The sequence below is a fragment of the Melampsora larici-populina genome, assembly GCF_000204055.1.
Source record: "Melampsora larici-populina 98AG31 unplaced genomic scaffold MELLAscaffold_3, whole genome shotgun sequence".
Classification (NCBI taxonomy): Eukaryota; Fungi; Basidiomycota; class Pucciniomycetes; order Pucciniales; family Melampsoraceae; genus Melampsora; species Melampsora laricis-populina.
This window is the reverse complement of record NW_006768767.1, coordinates 1,087,371-1,110,764: the sequence shown is the minus strand read 5'-3', so window position 1 is coordinate 1,110,764 and position 23,394 is coordinate 1,087,371. Positions and strand designations below refer to the sequence as shown.

Genomic DNA, 23,394 nt, shown 5'->3' with positions numbered 1-23,394 from the left:
AGGTTGTAAAAGAAAAGCAATTGAAGGCGAAGAGCTAGATGTCTTTGATGATTGCACCAATAAGATACAAGAAAAGTGATGCTGTAGAAACCTGGCTTGACCTTCACAAACACAGAGAGATTTGCTGGATACAACTTGAAAAACAACTATCTACAGCAAAGGACTGCTTTGCAATGATCTTCGCAATCCATCAAACTTTGAGAAAGCCCCGCCCTCTTCACATACCCGGCATGAGTTTTCTCTACAAATCTTGAATTTCACATTCTTGGATGAAATTGTATGATCATGCAACATATCTTGTACCATAGACCATTCTTTGAGATGTACATACATAGCTTTGCTTTATTCAAATCTTACATTGACCGAGTGCGGCAAATCCTGACGAGTGCTATTGAAACAACTATGTAAAGAACTACACTGTGAGATGCCAGGAGGAAAGTATCAAGACTTTGCCGCTTTATTGTTTCACATTTGTTGTGATCTGATGTAAAAGAATTGGTATCCTTACACATATTTCAAAGTGAATACTAGGTCTTTGAATAAGGAAGTGGCGTGACAGTGAAGCATTTTTTTCACCTCTATGTCACCCCACACCTATTTTTCTCATTTCACCGCACAAGAGGAAAGCTCACTGGTTGTAGGTTTTTGGGTTTGCAAAAAGCTGTAGAAAAAAACACTGTTTGCCCCTTGCCGGTGAAAAAGGGTGAAAAAAGTCCGCAATCCAACCCTAAGTTTGGCGAACACTCATAGCAATTGTCTAGCAGAAAGAGAAACCAAAAGATCACAAAATCGGGATTGTTCTCTCTGAAAGGCCAGTGTAGTTCAACTTGATGCGGGATTATCTCAAAGATACTAAAAATTGAACTTATTCTCTTGACTATTTCCCCGTTTTTTCAAAGCTAGGATATACTGGTAAGTGACACTCATCTTCTGCTACTAAGTGGAGCTATAGTTTTCCTTTGCCGTGAAAAGTATATGTTACATGATGTAATCAAGTTGTTGAAAAAGCTATCCTAAGTTTCCTCGGCAATCTGCCGAGCTGATTGTTAAGGACAAACTTGAAAAAGCTTGGGCAGATGAATTGTACTCACAGCCTCACTCTTGAAGCCGGAAGACAGGAAGACCGCCTCGAAGCCGGGTGTCAGGACTGGTGACCAGGCTTGCCGAAGATCCTCAAGGTAAATCGCACCAAGGAGCCTATGTCCACTATCGGACCACCCGCCAATGATGGCTATGATGACAACCCGAGGAATTTCCCTCCAAGCGGCAGTCTCAGTTCGACTGCGCCACGTTGGAACAGAAGGTCAGACTTGTGGGAGGACGTATGTAATTGAGTTCGGCGCGCGATAGTTTCGGAGGAATGTACGAGGAGCGGAAGTGATTGTGGCAATGCACTCATCAAAGAGCCTTTCTCTAATGTTTGTGATTTTGTCAACCTTGAAATTATACTGGAAACTTGATCTCTTACCAGTTAGAGTCTCAGTATATATGGAGAAAACCCCCCTTTCTTTACAAAGACTGTGCGGAAAGACTGCAGAAGAGTGGACCAATCATCTTCAGCAAAATTGACAACGTTCGATGCGATCACACTTATGTACGACAATATCATTAACTTCCTAATCAAGTCACATATATGATACATAGTCTTGTCTGAGGAGATTCCCTTCGATTGGAAGAATTCAAAATATTGATTCCAGAGGCTCTCCATGTCCAGTTCTTCACATCGCTCCAGAATGTTGGTTATATGCATGATATTTTTTCTAAACCGAATCTTTACCAGGTCTACCATATCAAGGAGGTCCGAAGTTCGCCGAACACAATGTGGTTTTTCGAGTGACCCGTTGAGAGATGGTCATCATTCACCAGTTTTAATCAAACGAACACTTTCATCAAGACCTACTCTCAGACGGGCAAATAGCATTGCTCGTTTTATTCGTGATAGTGACCCAGATCAGATCAAATGTGATCAAGTGTTGCTAGAGAAGCAAGAATCAATGAATCATAAAGGTGGCAATGATATACTACACTTCCGCGTCCCTTCCGATGAAGAATGGTCAAAGGATTCACGTTCTAGCCCTGATAGTAGGGATAGAGGTATAGAAATGAAAACTATTCATCCATTACATCCATATCCGACATCGAAACCAAAACCCAAAGTAGGACTTTTTGGCAAAATTAAAAATTTAGGAAAAAGTATCAAACGTTCATTGAAGGATGTTGGAAGTTTTTTGTTAAGCTGCATCTTGAATATATTCAGAAAAAAAGGTCAGAAAAAAATCCTTTCCTACCTCACATCTAGGATGTCCACAATTTTTTAGTTTTGATTCTAACTTTGTGTCTGAACATATTCTTTCGGACGGATGCAGACGGTGCTAGCAATCTGAAAACCAGTGAAACAGGCATATATTTGTCAGGTGAGGTTGAAAATGATGACCTTTGGAGATATATAAAGAAAGCAAAAAGGCTGATGGAGATGATTCCTGGAAATTCGACACCACTTACAAATTCATTGGAAGAAGATTCAGATCTGGGTGAGTAGTCAAGTGTTTGTACCAAAATGAAACCAGGGAGATTTAGCTAACCAGAAACTTTGTGTGATTTCAAACTTCCTGGCCGTAGAACATTTTGAACCGTTTGAAGCCCTCAAACTTCTCGCTTGGGAGCTCGTGGTTAATCCATGTAAACAAGACCACATTGTGGGAGACTTATTTGGTCAGGGAGAACCTGAACAATGGAATCCATTTTTCAAGAGACTCATAGGTGACCCTGGGACCAAGAAGTTAAAAGAAATCTTCGTCACTCAAATGGATAATTTGAAAGTTTCGGATCCTACTTCACTGGCTGAGAAATACCCAGGTGGTTGGGATGAATTTGTTCAAACCTTAACTTCTCCAGAACAAAAAGAGGCAGTTGAAGAATTTCAAATTAAACTTAAAGCAACTTTAGAAAGGATTCCTGAATCCAAAAGAATCAATATTATAATATTTGCAAAACAATATCGCAAGGAAAGACTTGGAGGTGCTGAGAACAAGTCAGGTTTGGTCAACCCTCAACACTCGTCAAACACGGATAACTTGAAGATCTAGAAGGATGAAATTCAGCGGAGCCACACATTAAATCAATGATTCATGAAGGGAATCCCTTCCATGTTTCTAGAAAACAAACACTCAACCACACCTTGGGTAAAATCTATAACACTCAAGCACCATTCAAGCACCTGAGTTTATACACTGTTCAATTCTTTCTTTCTTTCTTTTAATCTACTCCTGGTGAGAAGTTTCTATTTGTATATTGATGTGCATGAAACATTGCATATAAGGACATATCTTTGTAAACAACTGTTTGATGTATCAAGAGCTGCGCTACCTACACATTTGATATGGTAGTACTAGCATCTAAGATGGAGAAGGGACAGTTAGGATATTTCCAAATAAAATGCTAGGTTTCTGTGTAATTGAAAAAAATGTTTCACTTGGGAATCCATTTTTCAACAGTCTATCTCAGAAATCTTATCACTCTGAAGTCAATGCTACCCCCTGGCACTAAGACGAGGTTAGACACATAGCACATTGCACCTACACATTGATTATCTTTGGTGGTCACCACAGGTATGTATTTGACTTCAAAATTGTTGAGATTTGATTGACACAAGCATTTAAAATGTCGTCAGCAGAATATGTTGGTACCCAATCTACCGTGATTGATTAACTATTATGATGCTTATCTGCCCTTTACTTGTCTTCTTTCCCTCATCTGCAAAAAGAAGACAGTAAGTTGACCAATTTCTTCATAACAGTTTTCCTTTGTCTAAACCACAATCTAACCTTGATGTTCTTGTCTTAGGTTGTGTCACATTACACTAAGATAAAAATCTGAGTTATTCTACCTTTCTTGTTCACTTCAGGTATTCAGTTTTTTCCTGATCTGTGAGAAGAAGACATTTGTGTCACATTCCATTTAGATAAGAATCTGAATTACGTACTTTTCTTGTTCAATTTAGCCCCTATTCCAAGGTTTTCACATAATTTGATTGGATGAGATCCAATGGGTTCTCTCAAATGTCAGAATCATTTCAGAAAAGCTTGATGGATTTTGTGCGCAAAACTTGAGCAAAGTGGTGGGGAAGATGGGGTACAGACAAACTTTCATAAAATGGGATTTACTTGTTGAAATCATGAATGATTTATAATGAAAGACCACAGGGACAATCATCATTTACAATACAACAATATGTCAATGAGAATCTCAACAATGGCTCCCAAACCTGACCTGATTGTAAAAAACTCATCACGGAAACATCCATATCCTTCTAGAGAGATATACCCTTATAGCCCTACACCATATGAAAACATACTCTGACCACTCCTCAATATTCCTACCAAACACATTGAAGCTGCACATACTCAATTAATCTCTGGACAGAGCAGATCCAAGCCCTTTGTCCAGAGCAAATAAAGATACCATTACTGATTTGCACAGGGCAGTCACCTTTGGGTGCTGTACGTCATGACCTGAAGATGGGATACGGAAATGTGATTTTCAAACATTTATAAAAAGCAATTCACAATATCAAAAGCTGCTTATTTGTAGTAAATCACAAGATTATTTACTTCATGAAACTATTGTATAAAAATCTGCAGAATACATATATGAAACATTCATGATGTAGTATTGTAAGAGATATGATAAGAAAAGAAGAGATATGAAGTCCTGATATGGCATCATTATTCCTCAAATGAAGAGTTATGGGGTTGATCATAGAAATGTTCGGTGGTATTAAAGGAATTGATTGTATATGGGCAAAAAATGGGCCTATCAAGAGGCCACATCAGCTGAAATGCTTAGAGAAATGTAGATAAATTCAATAGGCTTACTGTGACTCCGTGCACTGAGATGATTTATGTACTCAAGCCCAAACTGTGTTCAAGAATTTTGAGTCACCTCTTGGATTAATTCTGATAGCGCCTTTGTGATCAAGCTTGCCGGAGTCTTCCGAGACACTTGCTTCGCGCGCATTTAGGGCATCCCGCGCTTTCTGGATGGATTCGCAATGATAAGACAGGAGGAGAAAGTCAGAAGTTTGAACCAAGTTTTGAGTAAGTAATTTATCCTTGCTTACATAGGAAGATCCAAGCGACAAGAAATAGGATCTCGGGGAAGTTGGAGGGCTATTGCTGGCGTGGGCGCGGCTTTGATAAGATTTATACTGATCAGTGCCTTCATCTGAATATGGTTCGTTTTCAACATCATGCCAAGCGGCTGAGTTTGAGAATTGAAATTTGATACGTCAGTGGGGCTATACTGACTGTGAGTCGATGGAGGAAAAGAATGTGTTACAAACGAGCGAAATGTTCCCCTGATTCAATTTCAAACACCCCACCGTGTTTGGGTAACACATTGTTTGAATTGGAACGAAAATCTAAGTTGTTAATAGCAAGTTCAGGTGATGTCAGAGATAAGGATAATAAGAATAATAACTGAAGGACATGTGATACGACATACTTGACTCTCCAGCATCTCTGACCTCTGTTTGCTTTGTTACCAACCCTTTCGAACCGGCTTTTTCTTTTAATAAATGTAAGCAAGAGGCGTGAGTTTTAAGGCCTCATAGTATAGTGGACTATCTATGACCAAGTGCGAGGATGCATTCTATGAAAAGGGAGAATCACTGACGATTGGTTGGATAAGTCGACCTCATAGCCTGTTCCCTTAACCACTTAGGTTCAGTTACTAGTGAAGCGGACAAAGTGTGGGAAGAGGCTCCTTTATGGAGATATGGCTCCGAGTGTTCAAGCAGCTCGGTGAGTGGCCGGCTGATCGTTCCCCGTAGAGCACCACAAAGGAATATCATCGCGAGGTATTTATATGAATGCATAACTCTGAAACGCAAAGGTTTGATGAGCGAGTAATAATAATGATAGTTTGTTAGATATGAAAGATTCGGAAAAACCTCAATTCGAGCCAAATAGTAAAGCTAGATTGTAGGGTAAGAGGGGTAAGGAATCTTCACAACGCAGCATGAGGATGGGAATGGTAAGAGGTGCTTTTATATGCGCCTGTGTTGACCGCGATCTTGTGTCTGCGCGTTAGGAATTGTTATCTCCCCCTCATGTGTGTTCATTTGCCGGTGCAATGGCCGATAGCACGACAAACTTCAACGAGATGGCGAGGTGAAACCAATTGTTCTTGACCAATAAACCTTGCATTCTGGCTTATCAATGGGACTGAATATGATCATTGTCTCGAACGGCCGCTGCAACTCCCAGACGGGAGTTCATGGTGGCGCGCATCCGCTCAAACACGTCGTGCTCGGTATAGTATCATGCAGCCGTAGCCGTGGGAGGCACTGAAATCCTGTTCTAGGCTGTACACGGTTAGATTATCACCTGTCCGTTACTCTTTCCCACTGGTAATCCCGATTTGTATGCTTATCAGGGATAGTATTGTGGGCGCATGTACGCATGTGGTCAAATCTATATACAATATGATACCATATCAGTCTATATCAGTGACCTGATGACACATACTTGGGTACAGAGGATTATCGCGATGAAACACTTCAATAATTCTACCTGGCGCATCACAGTCGAATTCCTCATAGGGACTTTCAACTAAATCGGTGGACGGCTCGGCCGAGAAGGCTTCCTTGAGCTTTCGCGCCCCCTCCGACCTTTGTTTCCATGTACCCCTTACATACAAAACAGCGTATAGCGACTATCACTGTCAGCATCACCTGAGATTGTGCTGCGCTTGGTTCTCCGTGCGTTCACAATATAGAATGCAAGCACATCTTATCTACATAACTGTTTTTACGATAAGGTGATGATCCATTGAGGAAGATCAGGTGTCGCCGAGACTCTAATTGGCTGCGAACGTGACATCATTCCTTTCACTACATTTTGCCGCAGAAAAAGACGAATCTTTGTACAACTCTCTTTTGATCGACATCATGAGCAACTGATCATGTTTACTAAACCAGAAACGTATCTCAAGAAGACAAAATTGCTCTCAAGATATGGCAATGCATAGTTTATCATGTTCTTCTACATGATTATACTCTTAGCCTTGGTTGATAAGAGAAGAATGAGAGCCTAGCGTTATCAATAACCATTCTCATCAATTGCTTCCTAGATTCGAAGATCGACATTGCAATCTGAATCAGTGCTTGCATCAAGAGATCAGTAGAAATTATAAGTGCAGCTGACCTCAACCCTCTTACGAGCATCTCGTTTGGTTTTTTCTTGATCGATGAAATCTAGCCCATGGGTCTCAACCATACGATCAACAAACGCTCTGAATGTAAAATCAAAGAACAAAAATATATTCAGCCACTTGAACCCATATGAAAAAGTTTATAAAATATCCACCCAGCGAAACCGGCAGCAATCTCCTTAGCCTATTTTTTTGACTCGTCAGTATTGATCAAGGTCTTGATTGAAGATATTGAATTGAAAGCATTTCACCCTGGCATGGTTTTCAGGTTCACCATTTTTCTTCCTGTGATGATGAGTGCATTAAATCGGGATTGATGGTCAGTTGATCATATCGAGCATTGATGACAAAAAAGATGTCCTACTTGTGATCTTCCCAGGCTTTGGCGGCCTCGAAGGCAGCAGCGCCACTTATGAGCTCGTGCGAGATTCTTCAAATCACAAATCGAACATATCAATCATGAGAGAAAATTCAAGATGAGGGAGAGATAAGAGAAACTCACTTGGCTTTGTGACGCTCAGGTTCATAGCCACCTTCTTGAATCTCATTAAACTCTTGCCACTATCAAGTTCAAAATGATTTATCCTCAGCTTGAAACGTATGCTCGAAAGAATTGAATTTCGGAATAAGATTAGGTAACTGACCTTTTGAGACTCTTCAGATTTATGATCAAAGAAACCTATAAAAGATGAGTTGAACAGCCTATTAACTCTAGCAAATGTATACTTCTTTTAACGATGAGAAAACAGATTCCAACTGGAACAAACCCATGATTAAAGCTTTGAGTGTTATACAAATGCGAGTTATTGACGGTGGTGACGAAGACTATAGTGAAGTAAAGCTTTAAATTATAAACTTGAAGACCAAAACTTTGACCCTATTTGTAGTCTCAGTTGGTTTACTCAAACCACCGGTTATCCTTACACCCGGTGATAGCCTGTTTATCGATCACTCTATTTCCAGACGGTCTTCCTTTGTTTTATCGGTTAATTGACAGTCTAGATAACCACTCTGGAGGATTCACTCTGATTATCTCTGGTGGCTTATCGACTCAGATCTGCATCAACTGGCCAATGCTCACCTGTGGGATGCACAGTCATTTTACAAAAGCTTGATCAACTTTGCCCGCACAACTCGAGCAATTTGGCGGGGAATGTGTGGCAGGCTTTTCTGACTTGGTAAATCAATCAACACGAATGTCTAGTTGCTAGTCCCGACAAGCGTCAAGTCTCGGACCGAGCGGATAATTTCTGGAAAATCGATGCCGAGCCACAAAACTCACTCGATTTGGGAGCCGAGGATAACTAGAAGGAGACAGCGTACTGCTTAATCTCGTTACAGAGTTCGACGGATAATAACCGTCGTGGCAGTTTTTAAAGCTTATTACACCACCAGGTCATTTTTTGTTGACCAACCGGCGGTACGGCGTTTGAAGTTGAACCGGTGAGATCCGGTTCATACTTGGTGGGCCCACTACCCGGGCCCTGGTTTTGCAATGGTTTGATAAAACACAGTTGATCAACCACCTGGTCTGCGGTTGATCAACGGTATTCCATCCAAACCATTGCACAACCATGGTGCTAGTCAACCTCCCCGCTGGTTCATTTATGAGCGGATGAGAAGTGGTTCTACAGTGGAGCTAAAACAATAGCTCAGAGTTAACTTTAAGTACCTCAAGGCTTGGACTGAGTTAAGTGAAAGCTTAACAGTCCAAAATTTGTCCAACACTTGTTCACCCTTGGTCATCTAAAACAGCAAATCATCCTCAGACAATCTGGTCTCTTATATCAAGTTTGATGTCCTCACCGTTTTCAATTTGGAACCAATCACTCACTCAACACTAATTGTTTCACCACCACATCCTATCAATCCATCAATCAAAAACTCACTTAACAACATCAATCCAGCAAAAGTGGTAACGGACCCGGCTCAAGTTTTTATTAAATTGAACGACTTTCCAATTCATGTTGAATCAAATCACTTAAAACTTCAAGTCAATTTTTACAATTATCATCATTCTCTTCATAACTGACTTTAATTAGCCATTGAACAGTTGGTCAGTCGTTCGGATTAACCACTTCTCTGGTATTGGTTCACACGTATTTTGGTAATCGTCATCCAATTTTCATCTTTTTCTCCACCTATTCTCACTGTTTTGGATTCCTGATCATTTCTCCACTTCACTCTTTGTGCTCTGTCAGAGTTTCTCTCTCTTTGTTTGTCCAAACTATAGGTCAATAAATCGCTTTCGCAAATACTTGAACCACTTTTTGCAAACTCTACCCCATGGTCAACACTCTTACTTCATATCAAATTCGATCCATCTCCATTTCCAAGACCTTGAGCAATCTTAAAAACAACTCAATATTTAACTTATTTACCACATTCAGGTTTCCATCATCAAGATATAGCATTAGAACATGCATTAACATTAGCATATACATTAAACAGAACAAACCCCACCTTGTTTCTTTGGTACACCTATAAAATATATCATTTGAGAGAAGCTGACTCATAGACTTACAACAGCTCAAGCCAAAATCAGATTAAAACATTGTCATCAAACAAAATCATAACCATTGATATTATCATGTCTTGGATCTAATAATTAAATACTTCAATCAGTTGAGATCAAACGATTCATTTCAAATCGATCTTCAAACTCATTTCAATCCAAGCTTTACCAGAAGGAATCAAATGCAAACTTTTATGATGTTCTGATCTACAAGTTCAACGCGAGCTAGAATGTGTTTCTAAATAATTATCTTTGTCCTCTTGCCCCCAATTTTTTTTATTCCTTGTAGTCTATAGCTTCAGCTTGACATTCACATTCTCAAGATCAGGGGAATTCTGACTTCGTACCACTACATCTAACTTTTGCGCAGTGACTGCGCAATCGCGTCTCTTCTATTCGTCCAAATCATCATCAACCCATCATCACCCTTCCTAAAACAACTTTAACACCTCTCTTTAGCTCTCAGAACTCCTCTATGCCACCCGATCCACCTCCTCTTGCCCGACCAAAAAGATCCCATCCGACTTCGACGCATTCAAACGCGTTGGACGCGTGTAATAACGCGATGCAGGCTGAATTCGACATGGACACTGAAACGACCGAAACTGCTCCCAAAAGACCAACTCAACGAATGGCCAGCATGGACGTGAACCAGTTGTGGGAAACCTTACTCACGGACAAGCAAGAAAACGGAGACGTAATCGTACCGGCCAACCTAGTCCCTATCATGTCGGCTCTCCTGTTATCGATGAAAGAAACCACGCTCCGAATGAACGCGATGGAAGCTCAATTGAAGGCGTCAACGGAAGCAGCTCAGCGTATCGATCACTTGGAACGACAAATCAAGACGATAATCGGGTCACAGACACCCCAGCAAGCGCAACCAACGGTCTCAAACGGATTGCCGGCTAAACCGATGCCCTGGACAAAGAGTGCGACTAACGGGTTGAAGGTAACAGCAAACCAACCACCGCAAGCCCCACCTTCGAACAAGATCATCAACGCCTTCCGACCTAGTCAAGTAGTCATCAGAAGCGTCGAAGGTCACAAACCATTTGAAGGTGTAAAAGCAACGGAAATCATCAAACGTGTGAACCACGCGCTAGCCCAACTCAAAGTGAAAATAGCAGGACGCGAACTAGAGGTTAAAGGAGCCGCGGTGTTACCTTCAGGTTGTATCAAACTGTTTACGACGACGCGAGCTGAAGCCTAGTGGTTGCTGGAACACAGAACTGAATGGTCCACACTAGCTGATCCTGATTTGATTACTACGCCTGCAGTTTTCCCTGTAGTTATCGACTCCGTACCTACCAAAAATTACCCAGAAACCGATTCCATCAAGAGAACACTGGCTGAACAAAACCCGATCCCAATTGAAAAGATCCATTCGATTCGATGGCTCAGCAAACCCAATGAAACAGGCCAGAGTACCGGATCAATTCTCGTGAACTTGTTGGACAAAGAACTGATGAATTTGATGACCAGGGGTTCAGTTTACTTTGAAGGGTACAGTTTAAGGGTCAGGGTTTGCAAGAAGAATCATGTACAATGCTTTCGTTGTCAGGAACCTGGTCATATCAGCTTGCAATGCAAAAACAAAATTGTTTGTAAACATTGTGGAGCAGACCATGACTCGAGAGAGTGCCGTCTTCCCAAACCTGAGCGCCCTTACTGTGTACGATGTGTAGCCTCTGATGCATCAACAAACCCCGACATCGAAATTGACAAAATGAAATCAAAATACGCCCATTCAGCCTCAAGCACAAACTGCCCAATTAGATCCAAAGGTCTTCCATCAACCTCACCAATTACATCATGTTAAGATACAACCGTAATCAACATCCACGTGGTCCTATCTCTTCTTCCTCTACTATCCCCTTTTCTATTCATTCCACTGATCCTTCAAAAGAACCAACTCACTCAGCGCCAGTTGAATTTGAAACTGATGACACCATTGTACTTTTAGGAAAAACCGAACTCAGAGTAGCGCAACTCAACTGTTTTAATCGACAGGTAGTTGTAGAAAACTTACTAGCTGACAACCTATTTGATGTACTTCTATTGCAGGAACCGTGGGTCAACCCTCACACCCTACGCATACCAACACACCCAGCCTGGCACGACTTCATAGCTTACGGCTATTTAGCACAAACGTATAACAAAAAGACACGCACCGGTATTTACGTCTCCAAACGAATCCCGTCATGGAACATTGAAATGCTACCCAGCGGATCACCTTTCATCACGGCGGTAGAAATCACGAATTTAGAAGCAGGCCTTCCAAAACTACGTTGTTTATCTGTATATAATCCCCCAACTCAGAATAGTGGCTTACCAGTTCTGGAAACATGGCACAGGAACCACAATCTCCGACAAACACCAACGATAATAGGGATGGATGCGAACTTGCACCACCCGCTATGGAACCCGGTAACGTACAAACATACACACCCATTAGCTAAGGAACTAATAAAAATACAAGGCCGTGCAGGCTTTAAGATCCACTCACAGAAAAATATCCCAACTTTCTATCCACGCGCCAGAGGAAAGCCAACGACTACACTGCAGACATTATTCGGGTTCCCCAAGTGGGCAGGGAAAAATGATTGGGAGTATGATTTGTCATAAAATGGTCTATCACTCCACACCTGAGCCATAACACCCACACTACATATGTGTAGCAGGCTCAGTGAATATGTGGTTATCATGTACATACAGTTCTGCTCAGTTATCTGCTCATCAGGACAAGTTATTCATATGTAATACATGCTGTAACTTCTTTCAGATTGAAAAAAGCTTCCAAAAGATTGACTACATACACTGACTCAATGTTTTGGTGTGATCTCATCAACTCAACTGCATGTAACACACTTTCTGTTACTAAGACATAGCTTCAACAATATTGCCTGAGCAGCTACAGAATTATATGTAGTGAATTTTTGGGAAAAAAATTTCAAAGTCGAAAAAGTTACATGTGGTATAACATGTGATTTATTTATTCTGATGGGCAAAAAACTGAGCAGACCTGTATGTACATGATAGACAACTATTGACTTAGCTTGCTGCACATATGTAGTGTGGGTGAAATGGCCCAGGTGTGCAGTATTAGATTCTTTTATGAAAAACTGTACTATTAATCATTTTCCTCTGCCAAATTGGGGAAGTTGAATGATGTTTACAGTGCTATCGACCTAACTTGGATCAACTTCGAATTGGCGAGAAGGTTAACAACATGTGTCACAACTAGCAACAATTACGGCTCGGATCACCAAATGATGTCCACAACAATCATGCTGACTGAAGAACCCCCAAAACGAGAGCATAACACGGCGAGGTTGGATAAACTCGACACGGCCGCGTATTGCAAAAGTGTGGAAAATCTGCTAAGTCCAGTTCCCCAGAACCTGATATCCAACATGGAGATTGATGTGGCGGTGAAAATGATTACGGATTCAATCTCACAGTCTTTCTACAAACAGGGCAAAACGGTGAAAACGACTGAACACCGACACAAGGCGTGGTGGGACGAAGAGAAGTTACGACCAATAATTAGAGAAAGAAACAGGGCTAGAAAGTGGATGATACTGAGCGGGTCATATGAGGCAGCAAGGTGTTACTGGGAATGGAATAACTACGTAAAGTTTTTCATTAACAATCTCAAACGACACCACTGGCGCGCTTTTCTGGCTAAAACACAAAGTGGATTGACCTTCAAAGCTTTTAAATACACCCAAGCACAGGGAACGAATGCAGTTGCACCACTCTATCGCACGGACAGGACCCTAGCAACAGGAAAAGATGAACAAGCTAAGTTATTATTCTCTGGAACATCAGTAGTAAACAACGAATGTGACACCTCTGATATCACAGAACTCAACCAGGACGATCTGAACCGCAACTATCCCCCGATATCAGAACATGAAGTAACCGAGGTGATCAGGAAACTCCCGTCGAGGAAAGCGTCAGGAGGTGATGGAATCTCAAATGAATTGATAAAATTAGCTGAGTTACCACTCGTACCAACATTAACAAAAGCATTCAATGCGTGCCTGACATTAGGTTATTTCCCGACAGCTTGGAGAACAGCCACCACAGCAATCTTGAGGAAACACGACAAAGACGATTACTCAGAGGCCGGAGCATATCGACCTATAGCATTGCTAAGCTGCTTAGGAAAAGTGTTTGAGACAATACTTGCTAGGCGAATAACATATTGGGCAGAGACCCACAATGTTTTGGCGGAAGGACACATGGGAGGACGACGCCAACGTAGCACGGACGATGCCTTCGTCATTCTCACATCTTGGGTTCATCACAAGTGGAGGGAAGGAAAGATGGTATCAGGATTATTCCTAGACGTAAAGTCCGCTTACCCATCAGTCCACAAGAGAAGGCTAGCTGACACACTTAGAAAAAAGCATTGTCCAGAATACATTGTACGACAGGTGGAAGAATATCTAAATGACCGGACAACAGACCTACGCTTACAAGATTACATCTCGGAGAAATTCAATGTGAAGGACGGGCTACCACAAGGGTCACCATTATCCGTCATTCTTTACATCATTTATAACTCAACACTTCTCATCAATCTGGAAGTCGATTTCAAGTCAGATAAAATATCTTTAGGGTTCATTGATGATATCACACACCTAGTAGCAAACAAAGACATAGATCTCAATGTGATGGATCTAGAAGAAGAAGGAGATAGAGCGTTGGAGTGGGGGAAGAAACATGGAGGAATCTTCGATCAGAAGAAAGCACAAATAATCCACCTAACGCACCGGCGACACGACAATCCAAATGTTCTATTTGGTAATCAAATTCTAGAACCCAAAACCAAACTCCGATGGCTAGGACTGTGGCTCGACCCAAAACTGGGATTTGGAGCGCACATCAGGAAAATGCATCAGAGAGGAAAAATGACAATCGCACAGCTGAGTAAAATCAATAAATGCTACTGGGGTACAGATCCCAAAGAGACTAAAAATCTTATTGTGGCAGTTCTAAAACCACGGATCCTTTTTGGATGCATAGTCTGGTTCACCACGAAGACGGAAGGGAAGGTCACGAAAATCTTCAACCTCCTACAAAACGCAGCTAACAGACTGGCTCTTGGAGCCTTCAAAAGCTCCCCAACGGATCACATGGACCATGACGCTCACATGATCTCCTTCAAGGATTTGGCCATTAGATACAACCACAACTTCATGTACAAACGCCTAACAGCGCCGAAATCACATCCAACAAAACGGGTCCTCGACGCTGAACTCTTCAAACGCCCTCGTAATCTTTTGAGTCCTATACATCGGGTACTGAGGAAAACTGACATGTTATTAATCCCGGAATTGACTCTAGAAACAATACACCCATTCCCTGATCCACCGTGGAGAGAGCCACGATGGGAGATAATCAACTTAAACAAAAAACGAGACAAAGTCAAGGAGATGATACCTCAACAGATTGTGGCGGAAAAAGAGAAGGGAGCGTGTGTAATTTTTACAGACGGGTCTTTTATACCAGACGTGGGAGCAGGAGCAGCGGCGGCAACAGATGAGGGGGTGGCGAGCCATGCCTATGGACCTATTGAGGGAATTTCTAATTATGAGATGGAGGCAATGGCGCTAATCCTTGGTTTCATCAAATATAGCACGTTACTCGCAGATCACCCAAACGAGTACAAATCAGTAGCTTTGTTCAGTGACATTCAAGCGGCACTGGAACTACTAGCAAAACCAATCCAACCCAAGTCGCTACAATATCTCGCGAAGCTGCTACGAAAGGCGACAAAACGAATCTCTACACCGCACACAATATTGCTGTATTGGACCCCAGGCCACGAAGGGATCCAACTAAACGAAAAAGCCGATGAGGCGGCTCGACAAGTAGCAGAGGGAAACTCAGAAATGGTGCTATTGCCAGTCAGTCTTGGGAGTCTACTCAGACACACGAAGATCAGCTTTAAAAGGGGAGAGATTCCAATTAAAAAATTCAAAACTTGTGGTAGATTCATAGCTGACGCACTCAATAAACTGGAGAAAGGGCAAGCGGCGACAATCTTTCAATTAAGATGTGGCCATTGCCCTCTCAAACAGTTCTTACATAGAATCGGGGCAGAAGACAACAACAAATGCGAGACATGCTGGGCCAAAGAAACAACAACTCATTTTCTCATTTAGTGCAAGAAATTCACCAAACAACGTCAAGCATTCAGATTGAAAATTAAAGAAGAAAAAATTAAAGTGGATATTAACTCAGCCATAAAATTATTAGACACAACAGCGGTGTTCCCATATCTGGCACAGTTTGTAGAAGACACGGGCAGATTCATCCATCTGAAAACATACTTAGATTAAAATTCAAAAAAAAAAAAAAAACCTATGCCAATTTTCCTTTATTTCAGTCTATTTTCATTTCTCTTTTTATGATTCTGCTTTCTTGTGTGTTTAATTTGGATACAAAAAATTGTACAAGGAGACCATTGTGGAGGCTTAGTAGTCCACCCTTTGGTAGGACTAAAACAGAGGAAGTTGTACTGTAGTTACACCATAATAACCTACGAAGATAGATAGTGCGGTGTGTGAAATCAAAAGCACTTTAAATTTAAAAAAAAAAAAAAAAAAAAAAAAAATCACATTCTCATTATCTGGCTAACACTCAGGGCCCTAACTTGTATCTTATTTCTGACACACACAGCCCCCACTTGTATCTTATAGCTGTAATCATTGTATTGTTTTATCATTGTCTCAAAATGTGATACTTGTGTTTTCAGCGCAATGAGTGGCTCAGCCTGGTCTCCTTCAATCTGAACACCATGACACATAGATCAATATGTGCATTACGATGTAAAAATGGGGTTCAACCACTTGAGAGTGTCCCGTTGAACAACAGCAAGGGGTGCTGCAAGCCAACCTGACTTGAGAAGCACAACTGGGCATTTTCCACTCATCATCGGGTTTTTCTCCGGTAGAACCCGGCTGAAAAACCAGGGAAAACCCCCCGTTGAAACACGGTTGGGAGGAACTCGTTCAAAACAAGTTCTTCCCCAGTCAGAGACAAACCGGAAATCAACCAGGGAAAAATCCGGTTGATGAACCAAAATAGTGACCTGGTGGTGTACAATTAAAACCCTCAAGGATCAGATTGCATCACTCGAGAAACGATTAAAGGAAGCTCAAACGTACCCCAAGCATCAACAACAGATACCACTGCCTCCTAAGCCAAGTGTATGGAAAACCCCCCCTCAACAAACAACCAATATCCCAAAACCGCCACCAAAAAATGCAGAAATCAGTCAATTCAAAACTTTGACTCTCATCATTCACAAGATACCGGACAAATCACCTTTTAAAGGCATGACCAACACCGATATAGTCCAGCATGTTGATGCAGCACTCCTTGCTTTAAACACCAAGATTGGAGACCAAACAGTCAAAATTATAGGATCATCAATCTTAAAATCAGGCGACGTTCTGATGAACATCAAGAATTTAATCATGAAGAATTAGCTGCTTGAAAACAAACACCAATGGACCACGCTAGCTCACAAAGATTTTGTCACTTCTCAGACACACTATCCAATCCTGTTCAACTACGTACCAGCCAACATGAAAGTTGAAGAGCCCAAATTCCTCAAAAAAATTAGTACACAAAACAACATAACAATCGAAATTAACCTTGACTCTGCTAGATGGATCAGCAACCCAACAGACACCAAGAAACACCACAGATCTATTGTACTTAACTTACTCAACCATGAACTGGCTCAGAATATGGAAAAAGGGGGTATTTTTGTTGACTGTACCAGCCTCAGAAGCAAATATTACATACAAGGACCAACCATGCGTTTTCACTGTCTTGACTTGTATCATGTACACACTAATTGCAAAAATGTACCTTTTTGCGCACACTGTGGCGACCCACACAATACCAAAGACTGCATGAATTCTGAAGCTGACCAGAAATGTGCCAGATTTATCAGTTTTGATGCACAGAACACCAGTGCCAAAATTGACAAATCATTATCTAAGTATTCTCACTTACCCAAAAGCTTGATCTGCCCATTACATAAAACTAAGTATCAAATCCCCTTTACCCCACTGATTGAAATCAATGAGTCATAGGGCCCAAGAAAACACTAACAATAGAACTCCCCAGCAACCACCTGACCTGACTGATATAATTGATTTTTTTTCCCAAACAGATGAAAACACTAACACTCCTTTATTCCTAGATAAATTCTTGATCCTCCATTTTAACTGCCAAAGATCTTTTGACCTCACACATGAAACTCACACCAAAACTCAGTATACAGTACTAGCTCTTCAAGAACCATGGTTCAACACATGTTCCCTATCTTTCCTGACTCACAAAGCATGGCACCTCATAAAAGCCTACAACTATCACTCTAATTCCTGGGAAGAACAACCCCGGGTTTGCCTCTACGTCTCAAAATTAATCCCAACAGCACAGATATAAATCATTCCTAGCCAATCCAACATTATTCTAGCAATTGACATCAAAAACTACAAAGAACTCCACACCAAGATCCAAATTATTTTGTGGTATAACCCTCCGGGAACAATGAGAGGAATGGCCATGCTGGAAAGCTGGATCAGATTACACCGTAAACACCAAATCCCCACAATAATCACGACTGATTTTAACCTCCATCATCAAATATGGAACCCACCCACATACCATAGGACTGATGCACAAGCACGTAAGCTACTGTCCCTCTCATAGCCCCCACCTACCGGTCACTGGAAGGCCAGTACATCCAATGTCCTCAAAATTTTTTCAACAAAACTTCAATTTGTTTTTAGCATAACATCCATCTGCTATCAAGATGTTTTGGGTCAGTTACCAGCAAAATATGTCATACCACCAAAATTGAGATGATGTCATACAGCATCATAAATCTGTACAAACCTACCCCTGTATTTCCCCACCAAGAATCATTCAAGTTAAAGGCAAACAGTGGATTCAGACAAAATCGACAAAGTGTCCAAAACACTCACTCTTTAGCTGAACAAATCCAAGTTTTGACCACCCAAACTTTTGCCCTTGGGATGATTATTTTCAATTTACTTATTGCTCCTAATTCTCAATTCATCAGCCTTACGGTTTTAGTGCACAATTACCGCAGTACACGGTTTTTTTGATTTGAAGTCACCCAACACTCCTGGAGATTTTTCATTCAAAGCTATCCATTTCTAAAGGTATGTTCAATTTTGTTTTGTCTAACATGTCTTACTGTCTTTTTTATGCTGCAAGAACTGACTGTCAAGATAACCCTTCCCTTTTTACTCATGAATAGTTTCTAAATACTTCTCCAATCAATACCGAGCCTTCTAAATAAATTTTCATTGATCTAACTGTACCTCCGGATCTCCCATTCTCAACCCGTCGACTTTGAGAAAGACGATCATGCTATCATGTCACTCTGTTCATCCACATCCAATCAATCCAAAAGAATCTTTGATATGGGAATGTGTCTCTTTGTTTTGCCAAGTTCTCTTTGATCTTTCTGCCTTTTGTTTAGTGAGCAAGAAAAAAATGCACCTGGTAGAGAGTCACGTATTAGTGATGTAGTTAAGCGCTGCGGCTGAAGTCACTAATAAGTGAGCAAGAAAGAAATGCACCTGTCGTAAAGGTGGCACAAATAAAGAGATGAGAAGTTTGAGTGAAGAAAACAATTAGAACACACAAACTACGGCTCTTTATAGTGAGAATTCTTTCTAGACATAGGTTTAGTATTCGAGAGTGGTTGTGAGTATCATTCACCGCATTGGGATGAGTGGTCATAGAGCTGAAACAAGAAGAGAAAAAGAACAGCGTAGAACAAATAGTTATGGACCTAAAGAAGAATGAATAGGATGTTGGCTATTGTTATAGAAGGAGAGAAATATGATTGAAAAGAGAAAAATAAGAAAACAGCGACTTCAATACCCCCCCTCAATTGTAAACATCCTATGATCTAAACAAACTGAGTAAGTATTGATGTTGTGGACGAGGCAGTGCTTTTGTACACACATCAGCGAGCATTTCTTTAGTTGAAATATAAGTGGGTAGTATAGTGCCATCTTCAACCCTTTCACGTATCCAATGCAAATGAACTGAGAAGTGTTTTGACCAATCCTTGAACAGAGGATTCTTTTGTAATGCGAGCGAGCTTTGGTTGTCACATAAAAATGGAGTACTACTTGCCTGTGGACAACCCAGATCACTAAGCACTCGTCATAACCAAACCGCCTCTTGAGCTGCCTCATAGGCTGCGCAATATTCAGCTTTGGTAGAGGATGACAAGACTGATGGTTGCTTTCGTGAGCGCCAGCTTACACAACCTCCTCCTACATGAGAAATGTACCCAGACGTTGATCATCGAGTCGTAGGGCATCCAGCGTAGTCAGAATCAGCATACATCTTGAGTATAATCGGTCCACCTCCTAAAATAAGTCCATTGTGATAAGTTCCTTGTAAATAGCGTAAGACACGTTTGAAAGCCGCCCAATGCTCTGGACCAGGCTTCTTCAGATGTTGAGCTAATTGTCCTGCCGTGAAGGCTAAATCAGGTCGCGTACACAAGACTAAGTAATTTAGTAGTCCTACAGCTCAATTATAATTTAGACCAGTCAATAAGAATTGTTGATGTTCGTCGTCGGTAGCTGGAACTAGATAAGACCCAGGAATCATTGGATTTGAAACTGGATGACAATCTGCCATACCGTACTCTTCAATCATACGTAATATGTACTTATCTTGAGTGAGAGTGATCGTCCTGGCAGTTCTATCTCGCTCCAGCCTCATGCCTAAGTAAAACAAGCATTCCCCCATATCCTCCATTTTGAACTTTGATTGAATCAAGTTGGCAAAACGCTCAGTTTCCCTTCCCATGATTAACATGTCGTCCACATGAACGTGAACAAAACATCGCCAGGAATGATCATTGGATATGAAGAGACAGGGATCCGATTGAGAGGGAGAAAAATTGATTGACAAGGAGAAAGTTTTGACCATAATGTACCAGCAACGAGGTGACTGTTTGAGACCGTACAGCAATCGGTTCAGAAGCAAGACAATGTTCTTACCCTTCAATTTCGGAGTGTAGCCTTGCGGGATTCTGATGTATAGAACTTCTTCTGGGATGCCATTAAGAAAAGCACCTACAGCGTCCATCAATCGGCATTCCAGGTCTTCAGTTCCACAGATGCTCAGCGCTGATTGCATACTTGCAGCACGTCCTGTGGGGGCATACGTTTCGTTATAGTCAAGACCGGGAATTTGAGAAAACCCTTGAGCACAGAGGCGTGCCTTGTGTTTGATCACCACATTGTTCTCATTGGTCTTCAATCGAAATGCCCACATAGTACCAAGAGCATGAGCATCAGCAGGAAGTTCCATTTCAGTAAATACCCCCATGTCAATCAACGCTTTTAGTTCCTTCTCAATTGCACCTTTCCAGCTGACTGCGTCAGTTCTAGCCATGGCTTCGCGATAAGATCTGGGTTCAGCAGCATAAAAGGCAGCCAGGTTGGCACGTCGTCGATGAGTAATAATGTTAGTTGCGTCGATCGCACTGCTGATGGCTTTGGGCGCTGGGATCGTGGCAGGGACAAAGGTGTTGTAAGGGCGTACCCTTACAGGTAGCGCATAGACCATAGCGGTATGGGTTTAGACAGTTGCTAGTAGATGTTGTTGTACTTTGTGCCCTGGCTCCAGAGATCCCTTTCCTCAGGAGGGCTCTCCACTCGGAGCTAGGTGAGCATTATCTTATTCTTATTCCTTTTCTCTTCATATGTTGTTACAGTGTGATTAGCTAGGATACTGATAGGAGGAGGACTCTCCACTCGGAGCTAGGTTGATTGAAATAGATATTGGCGGATTATAGGTAGTCTTGAGCTCTGAGCTACCTTTTGTGATCACAGTGAAGGTTCTATGCAATAGAACCTTACAGGTGTAAGAAGGTCTGCCTGTTGATTCTTCAGGAAGGTGAGTCTCATCTTCGACTGGTGGGTCTTCTTCAGGAAGAGGAGTAGCTGGTAGTTGATCCAGTCGCGGAGGGGATGGAGGTTCAGGTGTAGATTCAGGTGGGTTTGGAGTGGATGGACGTTCTGGAGTAGCTGAAGGTAGAGAGGGTTCATCAATGATTTGAGTAAGAGGAATTGATAAGTCTTGATCTTCAACAAGAGGATGTATGGGTGTACGTGGTAGAGGTTCTTCATAGACTGTTTCATCGTTGATGTCTTCAAGAGATAGCTCGTCAGGGTTGCCATGCTTTAATTTGAAAGAAGCCAGAACATCAGGATCGGCGAAAGGAAAAATTTCTTCGTTAAAGACTACATCATGGCTGTACACAACTCGATGATCTTCAAGTAAGTAGATTCTGTAGTTATGCATGGAACCTTGATAACCCAGTAGAACAACCTTTTTGGCGACATCGGAGAACTTACTAGCTCGACGTTCTTTACCAACATGAACATAAGCAAGACAGCCAAAAGTGCGAAGATGAGAATAGGAAGGAGTTTTACCAAACCAGTTTTCAAAAGGTGTTGTGAAATTATCTCTAGCAATGGGAGTGAGATTTTCAAGATAAACCGAAGTAGAAACTGCTTCAGCCCAGAAGACAAGAGGTAAACTAGCCTGCTTGAGTAACGTTCTGGCCTTTTCAGTGGTGGTACGATTTCCACGCTCAGAAATAGGATTTTGTTGGGGAGTATAGGGTGCAGTAAAATCCATCTTGATACCTTCATGATTAATGAATTCAGTAAATTGTTTTGAAGTGTATTCACCTCCGTTGTCATTGACTAAAGTCTTGATCTTAAGATTAGTTTGATTTTCAACAAAGGCTTTGAATTGCACGAAGTAAGAGAAAGTTTGGCACTTGGTTTTGAGAATGTAAACAAATTTATAGTTGGATTTCTGATCAGGGATTTTAAAATAATAATGACCGCCACCCAGAGAAGGAGGAGAGATTAGGCCACTCAAATCACTATGTAACACAGATAAGCAATCACAGGCGTTGGGAAGATGACTTTTAAAAGGTAGACAGTGGTGTTAATTAGAGAGGATACATGGTTCCCAAAAATCAGGGAATGTAACTCCAGGAAATGCTTTCTCCAAGGGGATTTGTCCAGGATGGCCTAGGCGCCTGTGAAGAAGAGTAGGGTCAATTTGAGTCGACACAGTAAGAGATAGCTGAGGTGACTTGCCCATGTCGAAGTTGACTTCCATAACTCCACTCTTGGTGTCCCCAGTGAGTACCACGTCAGGACCAACACTGAGACAGCAGCGCAACCCGTAGCGTCAGCGTAGAGATAACGTAACTATAAGTGTTACTCTATCTGATAGCTTAGCGGGCCTCCAATGAGTTACGCTCTCGGGTTGCCGTAACGAATATTTTTGAAACCAGTTACGTTAGCATCCTGGGATAACGGGTATATTGTTTTACAGTTACGCATCAGGCACGCAGCCCGTTACGGTAGCTATGTTGCGCACAAACAAACAAAGGGGCTCAACTTCAATTTCAATCAGCCAGGCAATAGGCAGAATTTTGAATTTCAGAACTTGATTTACAATCATCCGAACGACTCAACAAGAATCAACGAGTCGTACAATACTACTGATCATCAATCAACAGCACCTTCATTATTATGATCAACTCCTGA

General features: G+C 41.6%; 3 protein-coding genes across 3 annotated transcripts; 1 reads left to right on the top strand and 2 right to left on the bottom strand.

The window, feature by feature from the left end:
* Positions 1–1,227: 1,227 nt before the first annotated feature.
* On the top strand, positions 1,228–3,086 carry MELLADRAFT_102280 (uncharacterized protein; the record flags this gene model as incomplete). The annotated part of the gene is made up of 4 exons (XM_007405307.1): positions 1,228–1,322; positions 1,781–2,265; positions 2,367–2,531; positions 2,620–3,086. The coding sequence occupies 4 exons, from the start codon at positions 1,228–1,230 to the stop codon at positions 3,084–3,086; spliced, it is 1,212 nt and encodes a 403-aa protein (XP_007405369.1).
* Positions 3,087–5,016: 1,930 nt separating this feature from the next.
* MELLADRAFT_90862 (uncharacterized protein) lies at positions 5,017–5,517 on the bottom strand (the record flags this gene model as incomplete). The annotated part of the gene is made up of 4 exons (XM_007404937.1): positions 5,017–5,035; positions 5,120–5,259; positions 5,342–5,419; positions 5,503–5,517. The coding sequence occupies 4 exons, from the start codon at positions 5,515–5,517 to the stop codon at positions 5,017–5,019; spliced, it is 252 nt and encodes an 83-aa protein (XP_007404999.1).
* A 1,583-nt stretch (positions 5,518–7,100) lies between these two features.
* On the bottom strand, positions 7,101–7,983 carry MELLADRAFT_90861 (uncharacterized protein; the record flags this gene model as incomplete). The annotated part of the gene is made up of 8 exons (XM_007404936.1): positions 7,101–7,127; positions 7,206–7,293; positions 7,368–7,396; positions 7,464–7,497; positions 7,577–7,642; positions 7,715–7,773; positions 7,857–7,891; positions 7,980–7,983. 8 exons carry the CDS (start codon positions 7,981–7,983, stop codon positions 7,101–7,103), a joined length of 342 nt encoding a protein of 113 aa, XP_007404998.1.
* Positions 7,984–23,394: the final 15,411 nt, after the last annotated feature.